Genomic DNA, 13,087 nt, shown 5'->3' with positions numbered 1-13,087 from the left:
ACTAATGTACCGCGAGTAAATGCATATAAGGGGCAATTGTAAAAAGAAATTGATGTTGTTTCGTTAGCTTCTAATAACACTGACAATGTTTTACGCCATTTTAATACTCTATGTAAGTCGCCGTGCCGAATAAGGGCATCCCATCTATTTATTTATTTGCCCATAAACAGCACAGTCAATATCAAGTAGTCGTATGTTATGAGAGGTATTATTGAAGGGTACTTAATATAGATTAAGAAAATAAAAGGCCCAATAATGTAATCTTGAGGTACACCTGGAAATATTGAAGACATAGGAGAGGAAGGGGCAGAACCATGAAGGACAAAGAAAGGGTTCAACTTAAGTTAAGGGAAGCGCAGCGGTATATGAAAAGCAAAAAGGACAAGTGTAACGTTAAGAGGCCAAAAGAGGGCAGAGTTGGTCACAAAACAAACACCGGTTCATGACATCATAGTCGAAATAAATAGGAAGAAACGGGGCGGCAGAAAGTTAGGTGAGCCGATGAGATTAAGAAGTTTGTGGGGATAGGGTGGCTGCGGCTGGCACAAAACAGGGTTAATTGTAGAAGTATGGGGGGAGTCCTCTGCCATGCAGTGGACGTAGACAGTGTGATAATGGTAATGATGAGGAGAGGAGTGGTTATTAGCGAGAACGAACTGACGACGCGCAGTCGGAGAGCTACGTAATCGGTAATAAAGCAAAGGACCAAGATTTAAGCGTAAAGACTTCACCTAGAGCCGATTACGGGAAATTTTGTCAATGGTTTTTTTGATTACGGGAAACTTTGTCAATAGTCTCGTCTAGAAACAAGCAATCTGTCGTTAATTTAATGAACAAACCATGTGTCGTTAGGAAAAATTTGAAAAAATTCGGTGCTGTCTAGAATGACAGTAGATGTTCGAGATAAGGAAATTTTACGAAGTGGATAAGATACCTTACGCCATCGGTTTACAAAAAACATAGTAATGGAGATGAGCTGGTTAATCAGTACATGTTAGTCAGTCTTTTTTATGAATAAGAATGATCTTACGCATTTTCCAATCCAGCGGTATCACTCCGGGTGAAAGTGACAACTTAAAAAATGTTCGATATAATGAGAGCGACACTAGTGATTCCTTCAGTCTCTGAGCACTTTCGCGTTGATTTTGTCTGTTCTTCTCATGATGTTAATTATAAGTCGCAAGTTAATTTATAAGTGCCGCGAGATTGAAAAGTTATCTCTGGCATCACATTGTAATGAAGATCAGGAAAATAAGGAAGATTGTCTTCTGGTTTTTATTCCTAAAACCTGTTGAAAAAGCGGAGTTAAGGGTTGCTCAAAAATTCAGTATCAAGGATACGGAAGTCATTTTGGTCTCGTAATGTGGATTTCATTGCGCTTCGTTTAATAACCGTGCAGGGCTGACACTGGTTACTACGTAAAATATCGGCAAGGGAAGTTTAAAGGAATGAAAGCTTAGATATCATTCGGCTTATTGCGCCCTAAATAAAATTGAATTTTTTTATATTTATTTTCACTAATCGGCCACTCTAGACGCTACTCAGCTCTCTACAATATTTCTTTTGCAGCATCTATCAAACGATTCAAAATTATCAATTTATCACTTTTATTTCTGAAAAGCGGCGGTGAAGGCCGTTCTGATTCATGCCAGACGCGAAAATTCGTCGACCTTGCGCCATTCCCGTCTCGGATGCAGGCACTTTCTGGCGCAGTTTTCTTTTTCACTCAGATATAATTGTGGGAACCCTGATGGCCGAAAAGTAGCGGGAACTCAGTAAAGCGAGGAAAGACACAAATAAAAGTTCCGCTCAGCTTTGACGCTTTTGCCGGAAATAACCCGCTCTGAGGGAGACGGCGTGACACCGTCGCCTCGCTCAGGATATTTAAAGCCAGTATCGTCCGCGTTTTTCTTGAGCGACGTGTCGAGCCTCGTTTTCTATAGCAGCTGACCTAACGCTCTGCGAATTTCTGCCTGGCCTCTTCTTCTTGCCGCCGCGTGTTATTTTCCTGGAATCGAGAAAGTACCACAAAAAAGCAAGAAAAAAAAGCGGTTGTTGCATCAACGATGTCAGTGCACGTTAAAGATCCCCAGGTTGTCGAAATTATTCCGGAGCCCTCCACTACGGCACCTCTCTCTTCCTTTCTTCTTTCACTCCATCCTTTATCCCTTCCCTTACGGCGCGGTTCAGGTGTCCAACGATATATGAGACAGATACTGCGCCATTTCCTTTCCCCCCAAACCAATTATTATTATTATTATTATTATTATTATTATTATTATTATTATTATTATTATTATTATTATTATTATTATTATTATTATTATTATTATTATTATCTACCGCTTGCAGCTTGTTGGGCTTGTCGCGACAAACCCTTCCCACTGCGGGGTAGTCGTCGAACGCCAAACTCTGATTTGCAAGCAAACGTTTGGGCGTGAATTTTTTTTTTCCACGTAGACAGAGCTGTAATCTTCCTTCAAATATAATTAGTGGGTTTCGTTGATAGTACAGTAGATATTGTAAAATAACTTGTTCCGAATATTTTTCAACTGCAAAGTGAACACATTTGAGCAGGCGTCAATAGAAACCGTGTTGAGCGAATCGCAGGCTCTCGTTGGGGTCTTTCACAACCGTTTGAGCATTTTCGAGCACTTATCAATACTTCGAGCCGGTCGCCTTCTTTGAAACTCAGCACGTTGGTAAGCATGATACTTATTCATTCTGAACACCTTGGTGCTATTCCAGAAGAATGACACTAAAATTACCCCCGGAAAATGTTGACATGCTTAATTCGAAATGAAATAAGGTTGTCGGTATTACAGCTTCCTATCAAGAACACTTTCTTAAATATTGTCACGGACTAGAAAACGACAAAGTGGGCAGTGGCGCTGCACGGAGCGCTCGCGCTAGGCCCCGTCATTAAATCAAGTATTAAATCATAGTATTATAGTATTAAATCATAGTATCATAGTATTAAATCATTTGCCATAGTATGAGAACCACAACAACACCGCCATTAAATCATTCTATCGCCATCTGTCATGTAGTCCTGCTTTCACCTGCTTGCCGTCATGTAACAATATTTAGTGAAGTTCACAAGGACAACTGTTGCTATCCCAAATTTCTCTAAGAACGTTGTGTAAAGGCGTGGCCTAGGTCTGGTGTAGAACGGAGTGTTGATGTCACGAGCTGGAAGCGATGCAGGTGTCTATGCCTTATGACAGTCTTCACATTATCGGAACGAAACTATGCAAAGTTTAATCCTGAGAGTAATTTAATGTCCTTACCTTACCTCCGTGGTGCCAAGACGCAGAAACCAGTCGTAGTGCTAGTAAGAGCGCCTAAATAGCATGGATGAGCAAATACCTGACTTGCTGGTATTATGCGCGGCAGCTGTTGGCATACGCACAGTAAAAAGAGTTGATGGTTTAATTATTGATTAAATAATACGCGGCAAGATCGGCACAGACCACCACCGCATCAGTCCCGTCACAGAGGGAAACTTGAGCAGCGGCCGTAACCCCAGGTGGCTGTGGTGGTCAAGAGTATCACTTATTCAACTGTCATCCGATCTGTGAGGAAGGCAGCTTTTGAGGACAAAAAAAGTAAAGCAGTCCTGTTCTTCCGAGAGTGAGGGACGCTGTAGAGGGTAGCAGGGTTCCGTTAAGGAACAAGGACATTTTCATAGCCTTTAGACTGGACCAACATACGTCCATTGCTATCGAGCTATTCCACCTAAGATGACACTGTAGATGTTCAGGACGCTGTTAAACTTAGTGTGTAGTATCCTATTTAAAAAAACAACAGCGCGGAAAACGGGGACTTCGAGGGTAGAAAACACAGGACAAGCGCTGACTCCCAACTAAAGTTTAATCACAGCAAGCGAGCAAATATAAGCGAACAGGCAACAACCAAACCACAAAGCACGTGCACTATGTTGGGTCAAGATAGGCAACCTCACTGTCACGCAGGAGCAGGGATGGTTTGCTGATGCACAATCTTGGTTTCTTTCTCATTTTGTAGGCTTGTACGATTTTTCTGGTCAATTGATCGGGGTGTTATTTTTTAAATATCACCAACTCGCCCGCCTTTCTATCGGGCAGTATCCTGTTATTTACTGGTTAGCAGGTTATTGCTGGACGGACGTCTCAGGTCGATAAAGTCTGAGAAATTAGGAGCGACGCGGGCATTTCTTTTTGAACCGTAATCAGTGTTTAGCTATCTTCATTTAGCGACGCATGGCATATTCTTCTGTGCTTCCTCTTAACGCTGTGTTTACGGCAACTGCGGTGTGTATTAAAGCCTTGCTCCAAAGGCCGACCTCTATCAGGACAAAGAGCGTTCTCGAGGCGGGTCGTGCCGAATGCGGAAATAATTTGCTTCCCGTCACAACCATGCGCTCCCGTCTTGGTGGTTTATGAGCTTGCTTGTTTTCAGCTCCGAGTATCCACGCTGCATTGTATTGTCCCCGGGTATCGCGTCAGCAGTAACATCCGTACGCGCTGTTGTTCATGTAGGACCCGAACTGCATTCGTATCGACCTGACGAGCTTTGTAGGTTCGACACATTGTTCTGGTCATAACGAGACCGATGATGCATAGAGAGCCCGCCCCTCTGTGCAAGGTTTTGCGGCATCCTACCGGGGGCAGTACATAGCATACCCCAGTTTTAGGTCACTTTCATTTCGTCGTTTATGCAGGGGCTACAAGGGGCTACCCCTGTACATTTAGGTGCAAGTTCTCTTGCTTGTAACCGATGATTGTGACTGAACGCGCTGCTGATTAACACTCGTCTTGACCATTTGCGCAATCGAATATGGAGTAGTCCCGAACAGATATTTTCACGCGCAAATTCAGTCTGAGTCTCATTTGCAGTCGGCCACAGTGGCTGCACTTCGATAGAGAAGAAACGCAAACGGTGTCCGTGTGCCGTGCGATATGAGTTCATGTGAAATTACCAGAGTGGTCCTAATTAATCCGGAGGCCTAGTCTACGGCGTCCCTCATAACCCATTTGTCGCTTCGGGACATTGATACCACATATTACCACAATGATCACCCGGTGCCCGTTCTTTGCAGCTGTAACGCGAATATAATTTGCTAGTAGCGACGTACCTGAACGTAGTGCCCACTTCTTTTTTTCTATTTTTGTAGGGCAAGATAAGCTGCGATATCTGTCAGTGGCATTGCTGAGGTCAAATGCTACCGCTGCACACGCTGTTTTTCTGTTTCTCTGGCTGATGAAACAGATACGGCGCGAGTCATTTACACGGAGGATTCCGCAGTTTTCCGCCGGGATACTGCAACGCTGGGATAACAAGAAAGTCTTTCGAAGGAACACCGTGTCGAAACGCAGCATACCAGGTGTCGAAATTATTCCGGAGCCCTCCACTACGGCACCTCTTCCGTCCTTTCTTCTTTAATTCCCTCCTTTATCCTTTCCCTTACGGCGCGGTTCAGGTGTCCAACGATATATAAGACAGATATTGCGCATTTCCTTTTCCCCAAGACCTATTATTGTTATTATTATTATTATTATTATTATTATTATTATTATTTGCACGCTTGCGTTCACCATGAGGATTCAGAAGGGGCCCTGTTTCTTGCAGCTCTTGTAGTAAGGGAAAATCACTTCGAGCATTAGTAATGTTGTAGCAATATCGCTACACCAGAAATAAGCCAGAAGCTGCAATCTCATTGTGACGCGTTTAAGAGCGTTGTCCAGCCACGGTGTGGGGCCTGTCGTTTCAATTTACGACTGTGCGTTTGCCTCACTGCGTGAAATGTCTTGGAATGACATGATCCTCATGCATATGATTTTTCTGTTTTCGAAGCAAAACATTCATACACCCCATGAAGACTTCGGGGTTATTTGATGAGGCGACAGCACTGCTCAGAACTGCCGCCACGCCCACAATTTATCCATGCACACAGTGAAATAGCGACCAAAACATAGAACTGAAGAATATTGTATGACTAGAATTTTGTGGGAAACAACTACAGTCATAAAATACACAAACGATAAGCAATTGCATTAGCTTCTTAACGCCGATGGTGATCATACTTCGGGCTCTAAAGGGGAAGAAAACGCAGGAGGCTCCCACTCCGGCTGCTATGTGCACGTGGACCGCAAAAACACCTACAGAAAGTGAAAAAAAATGTGTAGCGATTTCAGTAAGCTTTACAGCCTACTGTACTGTTCAGTAAGCGGTAGGAATGGAGAGATTCGCCGCATACCATGTTACAAGGTGTCTCCCGAGACCTGACCATAAGAACTTTTGCGTCGATGATCGATGAAACTGTCTAGACCAGCACTAGCTCCAAGGCACTGTAAATGGAAACTATTCATGAACAACTATCAAAGAGGGCTCGTCTCACTGGTTTTCGGTCATAGAATTGATGTTCGCCATAGACACTTCGTTAAATAGAACACAGAGAGTAAGCTATTTACACGTGCATGAAGACGCGCTGCTGTTCCGTTCTACAGCCACATATTAAGGCTGCTGCTGAAGGATAATGCGGCGTCCTCCTTCTCGCATGATACTTCAAATAACAGGAGATTGTAGCACTTATACCTTTTACAAGCGCTTGCTTCACGGTCTTAACTGTGCGACACAAAACATGCAGGAACAAAGGGCATGAACAACCTGAACCAAAGCCTCCCTGTGAATAACATCTGTCTCTGCCTTATGTTCTTTAAATACGCGCGGAGTTGGTTGCATTGAGATATTTAACAAACGCGACATTCTTCTTGCTGCACTTGCACAACGACCACAGTGCTTTCGCAGCTGTGTAGAGCCTTGTTCAAAAGTCATGAGGCCCCAGTTCGTAGTTGCATTACGACACCCTGGAGCCACAGCTCTCTGTCGGGCAAGAAATACAACTCATCGATCCCTTTTAAGGGTGTGTGGTTCTTAGACGTGCACTAAGTGCTCCGCTGTACCGTTAACAGGAAAATCACGTGCGTTAAACTCTATTGACAAAGGCTGTGTGTAGTGCAGTGACGTTAATGGCTTGTAGTTTCTCCGTTCTGATCGCGCGTGTTTCTGCGATTTTTCCCTCCGCAGAAGCGACTGCCACTGGACCGGCGGTGGTCACCTCCCTGCCCGAAGGCGCTGGACTACACGCTGCCTATCACAGGGGGCGGCAGCACCAACACTAGCGGCCACGGCAGCCATGTTGTTCTCGTGTTTCCGTGCCTGACCGCGCGGTGGCGCTGCTGAGCCTGCGGAGAGGAGGAGAGGAGGAGGTGCGCATGCGCGGTGCGTGGCCCCCTGCAGGCTGGCCGACAGCGCTTTGAGGAAGCACTCGAGCGAGGCGGCGCTGGACGCTCCCCCGTCGGGCGCCCGCCCCAAGATGGGCCGAGGCAGCAAGAAGTCCTCGTCATCGGCGCCCGCCGCCAACGCGCCCGCGCAGACGTCCACGCCCAAGGTGCGCCTGGCGGTGCGTACCGCGTGCGCCTGGTTACCTTCACTTGCCAGGGAGCACTGGCACTCGGTCATTGACGAGTGTATCGTAAAACAGCAGCGGAGCTGAATGTCTTCTCTAGGCACACCTACCACAGGAACAAGTTGCAGTGAGAAAGCGGGTTTTTTTATGATCACAGATTATGCGGTCCGTATATCTTGCTCCTAGTTGCCAAAAGGGACCAGGTCTACAAACTGCGCCTACGACAGCCATGGACTTTAGGAGGAGGATGAAGGGAAATGGAACAAGGATGCTGAAACAGGAGCATAAAAAGGCAGTGCTCTAAATAGGAAAAAATAAGTTTACGATACTTGTTTCGACAGAACACCGGCAGTTGGCTCAAGGCAGGTATAATACAGTTGACTGACTTGTTCCACTCAACTCCAATTAGTCGAGTGTCGCATCTGGCGCGGACTTAGCCTTTCTGAGAACTCCGTGACAATGTTGCCCACCTCTCTGTTACGCGCACAGATTATGCGGTCGGTATATCTTGCTCCTAGTTGACGAAGGGGACCAGGTCTACAAACTGCGCCGACGACATCCATGGACTTTAGAAGGAAAAAGCAGTGCTCTAAATAGGCAGAAATAAGTTTACGATACTTGTTTCGACAGAGAACCGGCAGCTGGCTCAAGGCAGGTATAATACAGTCGACTGACTTGTTCCACTCAACTCCAATTAGTCTAGTGTCGCATCTGGCGCGGACTTAGCCTTTCTGAGGACACCGTGACAATGTTGCCCACCTTTCTGTTCCGCGCAGCTCAAGAGCAAGTCCAAGAGTAAGTCCAAGTCATCGCACGGCACGAGCGCCTCAGCGGCCCCGCCGCCACGGTCAAAGTCCCGGTCTCAGCGGCTCCGCAGCGCCAACTCGGGCGTCATGAGCTCGCTGAACATGCTGCAGCTGTCGCTGCTCAACAGCGGCCTCCTGCCGCTGCCGGACGAGGCGTCCGCCTTCATACCGACGAGGCCCATCGAACTGGCCCGCTTCCCCAAGCACATCTCGCTCTTCAAGAAGTACGACGTGCTGCTCAAGACCGAGTTCCTGGTGAGCGCCACACCTCTCTTTGGCCTTTGGGGTAAAGGGTCAAACTTCTTATACTCATTTTTATAATAATAATAATTGGACTTGAGGGAAAGGAAAAGGCGCAGTATCTGTCTCATATCGGCGGACACCTGAACCGCGCCGTAAGGGAACGGATAAAGGAGGGAGTGAAAGAAGAAAGGAATAAAGAGGCGCCGTAGTGGAGGGCTCCGGGATAATTTCGACCACCTGTGGATCTTTAACGAACCCGACCGCGGCGGCTGCGTTTTTATGGAGGCAAAACGCTAAGGCGCCCGTGAGCTGTGCGATGTCAGTGCACGTTAAAGATCCCCAGGTGGTCGAAATTATTCCGGAGCCCTCCACTACGGACCTATTTGTTCCTCTCTTCTTTCACTCCCTCCTTTATCCCTTCCCTTACGGCGCGGCTCAAGTGCCCAACGATATATGAGACAGATACTGCGCCATTTCCTTTCCACCAAAAACCAATTATTTATATTTATTATCTTTAACGTGCACACTGACATCGCACAGCACACAGGCGCCTTAGCGTTTTGCCTCCATAAAAACGCAGCCGCCGCGGTCGGGTTCGGACCTGGGAACTCCGGATCAGTAGCCGAGCGCCCTAACCACTGAGTCACCGCGGCGGGTTTTGATACAGATTAGATTTAATATTACATCTACAAACCTTGTTGTCTTCTGCCTTACACCGTTATCTACACGCTGGATCGGCTGAAGAGAATTCGTTGTGCTGTGTGATCTATGACCTCTAGCTTTGCCGCTGTGGGTGGTGTACATTTTCTGTAAAAGTGGTAGTGTTTTTGTCATGAGCGTGAGATTTTTTTGTGAAGACTGAGGAAGCGAAATATCTCGCTGGACTGAGCCGCTCACAGGGGTAGCAAGGCTGTATGAAAACTTTTAGAGGACACGGGCTTCCTGAGACAATGGCAGTACTTACAGTTTGGTCAGACTGCACAGCACAGGCGGAGAAATTACTACGACATGCGTATGCGGGCCGTTGCACCTCGATGCTGGTGAGGCGTGGTCGCTACTGAGGTCAATTCCTTACGTCAAGGCCATGAGGGGCACCTTTCCAGCTTAGGCTACCTCTGCACCAACCTATCTATAGTCAATTTCATTTATTCCTGATTTGCTTCTGCATCGAAGAAAGGCTGCACTTTCGTGATCCTGTGCATTCGTCCTTTCAGACAGTTCATGTGTGGCCAAATGTCACCCAGTGGATATAAGACGGCTTCTGGGGTCTTGAGCTTTTGAACAATTTAAACTCTGTCTTGGTTAGCTCACATCTATTGCATGCAAAATACTCAGGCAGTTAGTTATGGTAGCACCCGCTCTAGTCATACACTCCTTGAAAATTGCTGCAGTTATTTGATGTATTTCCTGTAATGTTCTTTGTAGTTAAAAACGGTCCTAATTTTTCATCTGTCTAGCACAGTGCTCTTGAAGTGAAAGCCACTTCATAAAACACCTGAACGGAAGGTCGCAACTAACAGAAGTATTGTACGTATGGCGTTGAGCAAATGAGGCTATCTCCGAGGCTGAATAATAATCCTTAGGTAAAGGACCGAGCTGTAAATTGGTACACTAACATCCATGCTAATCACGCCCATTCTGTTCAGTGCACCGTGATCTCGGAGATTTATCTCACGCTGGACAGCAGCACCATAGTTAGCACACCTACACCACCCACTGGAGGACAAAGCACTTCCACTGACCTCTAATTAACCCTGTCCCATGCCCACGGCGGTCTCCTCATTCCCTAAAAAACTTCCTAATCTGGTCCGTCCACTGGGCAGCGTTTGCTTTCTCTTGAAATCCAGTTGCACAGAGGAACGATCGGTTATCCGATTCCCACATTACACTCTGTATTCATGTCCAGTTCATCTTTCTGATTTCAGCTAGGATATCATTAACTCGCGAATATAATTAACACTTCCCCTATCATTCTCACTTGCATATCGCTCACTGCGTTTCGTCGAGCAAGCAGCTGGCCCTCTCTTTTTTTTTCTCGAGGAAGCGTCCAGCCTTGGCGTGAGCTCCCACTCGTTTCCACCCCTCTCCAGCGCAAGCTGTCGAACGCAATCTTCCTTTCCACGTTGTGTGGATCGAGAGTTCCTGCTGTAAAAGAACAACAAAAAAGTATTTCTTTCATTCCTCTCTATCTTTTCTTCCTGTTCTTTCTTTCCAATCTCAAGAGATCAAGAACTGTTGTTTTGGAACCAGCAATGTTCCAGGCATTGTTGTCGGCCCTCCAATAATGGAGGTCACGAACGCGCGCGTGTGGAAGTACAGCGAGGCGTTGTGTTTGTTCCGGTCTCTTTTATTTGTGAGTTGCCGCGGGAAAGAGTGTTCGCATTATTGATGAGGAGGAGGGCAGGTACGAAGTAGCAGCTGGCGTGTACTGACTTCGACGATGTGGGAGCTGGAGGAAGCGGCAGAAGAGAACATGAAAAAGGCAGAACAGAAGGAAGGAATGCCAGAAGGCAGGCGGCAGTGGAAAGAGGGTTCGTTGGCAACGTCCCTAACGAACAGCGGCGTCTAGCGGCCAAACGAAGGCTGAGCCAATGCGCGTGTTCAATTTTTCAGAGCACCCACAGGGCACGAGGTCTTTTCCCGGAACGAAACAACAGTGAAAGTTTGCAAGTTTTTCGCGGATGATACAAAGCGACAGGCGTCAGCACGTGTTCGCACTGTGAATGGTGCAAGCTATGAACATCAGAGTGTTGCTAGTAAGTTTTAGTGCGCTTTTTTTTCGCCGCGATAGCACGTACCACAACGACCGGATGTAAGGCACAACAGAGGGCGTGTTTTTAGGCTAACGAAGGAACGAACTACGTGCCAAGCCAGTTCGCTTTCTGCTTGGAGTTTTAGCTCACCGTGCAACAGCGTGTTACCTCTTTTGTTATTACCCCTGCCGGGGTGCTGACATCACTTGCGAGTCCCGTTTTACAAAGTGCACTCGCACTTGGTGCTTTGTAGTGGCGTTGGCGGTCTTGGTAATGCGCCAGCGCTATGCTAAAACTCCCTATTGGTCGGCGTCATTTTTTGTTCCTTTCCTAGAGGTCAACAGATAAGAGACGCAAAGCCGTCAAAGTTTCTAAAATAGGGTCAGGGAAAAGTTCCGCAAGCTGCTGAGAGCGCTATGCGGCAGCTATGACAGCACAAAACCACAACTAGGTGAATAAAGTTTCTCTCGTGCAAAGATTTTAATATAAGGGGCGCTGTGAATATAGTACTAACTAATGCGGGTAACAGCTTTTGGTTCCTGTTATAATCAACCAAACTTTTTTCTCTTTTAAATTTTATGGGATATTTTATGATGTAAGAAGCTGGCTGTCACCATACAGGGCGTTACTCATAGTTCTGTAGATTTTTCTTTTGAGTAAGCACTTTCGTTGCCGTATCATACACGCACATACGTCATGAAGGCGTGTACCTGTCGCGTAGAAAACGCTTTTCACTCAGGTACTCTACCCTTTTTTTTGCTATTGTGGTAAATGTTCCGCACAGAACATCGCTAAGAGTAAACTTGCACTCGTGATTGATTTTCACTTTTAACCAAAGCTGGACCTCCGATACAGCGACATAAATTATGCATGAAGAACACGGATAGGTTTATATGCCTGCACGAAAACGATTGCCTTTATTCATCACATCTGTTCCTTTTAAAAGCAAGAGCTTTAATTGAAATAAACTTAACAACTGTGTATTGATTTAGGCCTGCATGTTTACGCACACGTTTCAGTGTCAAATTGTTCATTTTTTGTCAACTCTACAGCATTACGTAACAAAATACAATAGCAGTGCTCGGCCAGTTGATGTTGCCGGAATGCATCACGGGAAGCATTGGCAGTTTATTCGTGCTAAAATTTCGTGAAATAATGGCAAGGCTCACAAGGAACTGTACGAAAGCAGTATTCCCAGTTTCCATCTGAGCGTAAGTGTGCAGTTTTTCGACTCATGCAGTTTTCGCTACGTCGGCAGATATGTTTCATACATGCAGGATGAAATCTCATTATCTTGGAGATTATAAACTTCTGGCCAGTAGTGAAGCAAATTAGATGTAATCAATAAAAATGGCAGGCGCTTACCCTATTAGCGCGATAAGTGATCACCGCTAGGAAGTCCGCGAAACAACTGACATCATCTGTGACGTCATCGTAGCGTTTTTATGCCCGAGAATATCTTCTCTATTACCACGTCTCCTTCTTTGCAGCTTTGCCCCATTTTTATACTGCGTCGCTGTCTTTGATGAGCCATGCCTGATATATTAATGTTTTCACGCTAAAGAATACTATTAGCATCCTTCAAGTCATGCAACCCTAGCACCACTAAAAAGCCTTGAATTGTCATCCACGACGCTGCAGATTTGTGTTCTCCAAGGCAGCAATACAAATGCAGCTTCGCTTGCATCCTGGGATAACATGGCTATAGGTCGGTGTACATCATATTTTTGCGTTGATGCTCCTAATCAGAGCTGTCGTTCCTATGTCAAAAACACTTAGGCCAATGGGGAGAGGGGGAGATAACAAGGAACCTTCCGTGTCGATCTCGTATATTG

General features: G+C 46.0%; 1 protein-coding gene across 5 annotated transcripts in view; it reads left to right on the top strand.

The window, feature by feature from the left end:
- Positions 1-13,087, top strand: part of Ptp36E (protein tyrosine phosphatase 36E) — a 138,851-nt gene that overhangs the window by 82,467 nt on the left and 43,297 nt on the right. For 3 of the 5 annotated variants that reach the window (XM_077644541.1, XM_077644540.1, XM_077644542.1), the window contains exons 2-3: positions 7,069-7,444; positions 8,227-8,511. In XM_077644541.1, coding sequence (XP_077500667.1) covers positions 7,358-7,444; positions 8,227-8,511 — 372 coding nt within the window. In that variant the 5' untranslated portion in view covers positions 7,069-7,357. The remainder of the gene's footprint in view (positions 1-7,068; positions 7,445-8,226; positions 8,512-13,087) is intronic. The other 2 variants (XM_077644544.1, XM_077644543.1) reach the window with 1 other exon arrangement.

Source organism: Amblyomma americanum, chromosome 11 (assembly GCF_052857255.1).
Source record: "Amblyomma americanum isolate KBUSLIRL-KWMA chromosome 11, ASM5285725v1, whole genome shotgun sequence".
Lineage (NCBI taxonomy): Eukaryota > Metazoa > Arthropoda > Arachnida > Ixodida > Ixodidae > Amblyomma > Amblyomma americanum.
This window is presented reverse-complemented; position numbering and strand designations above follow the sequence as displayed.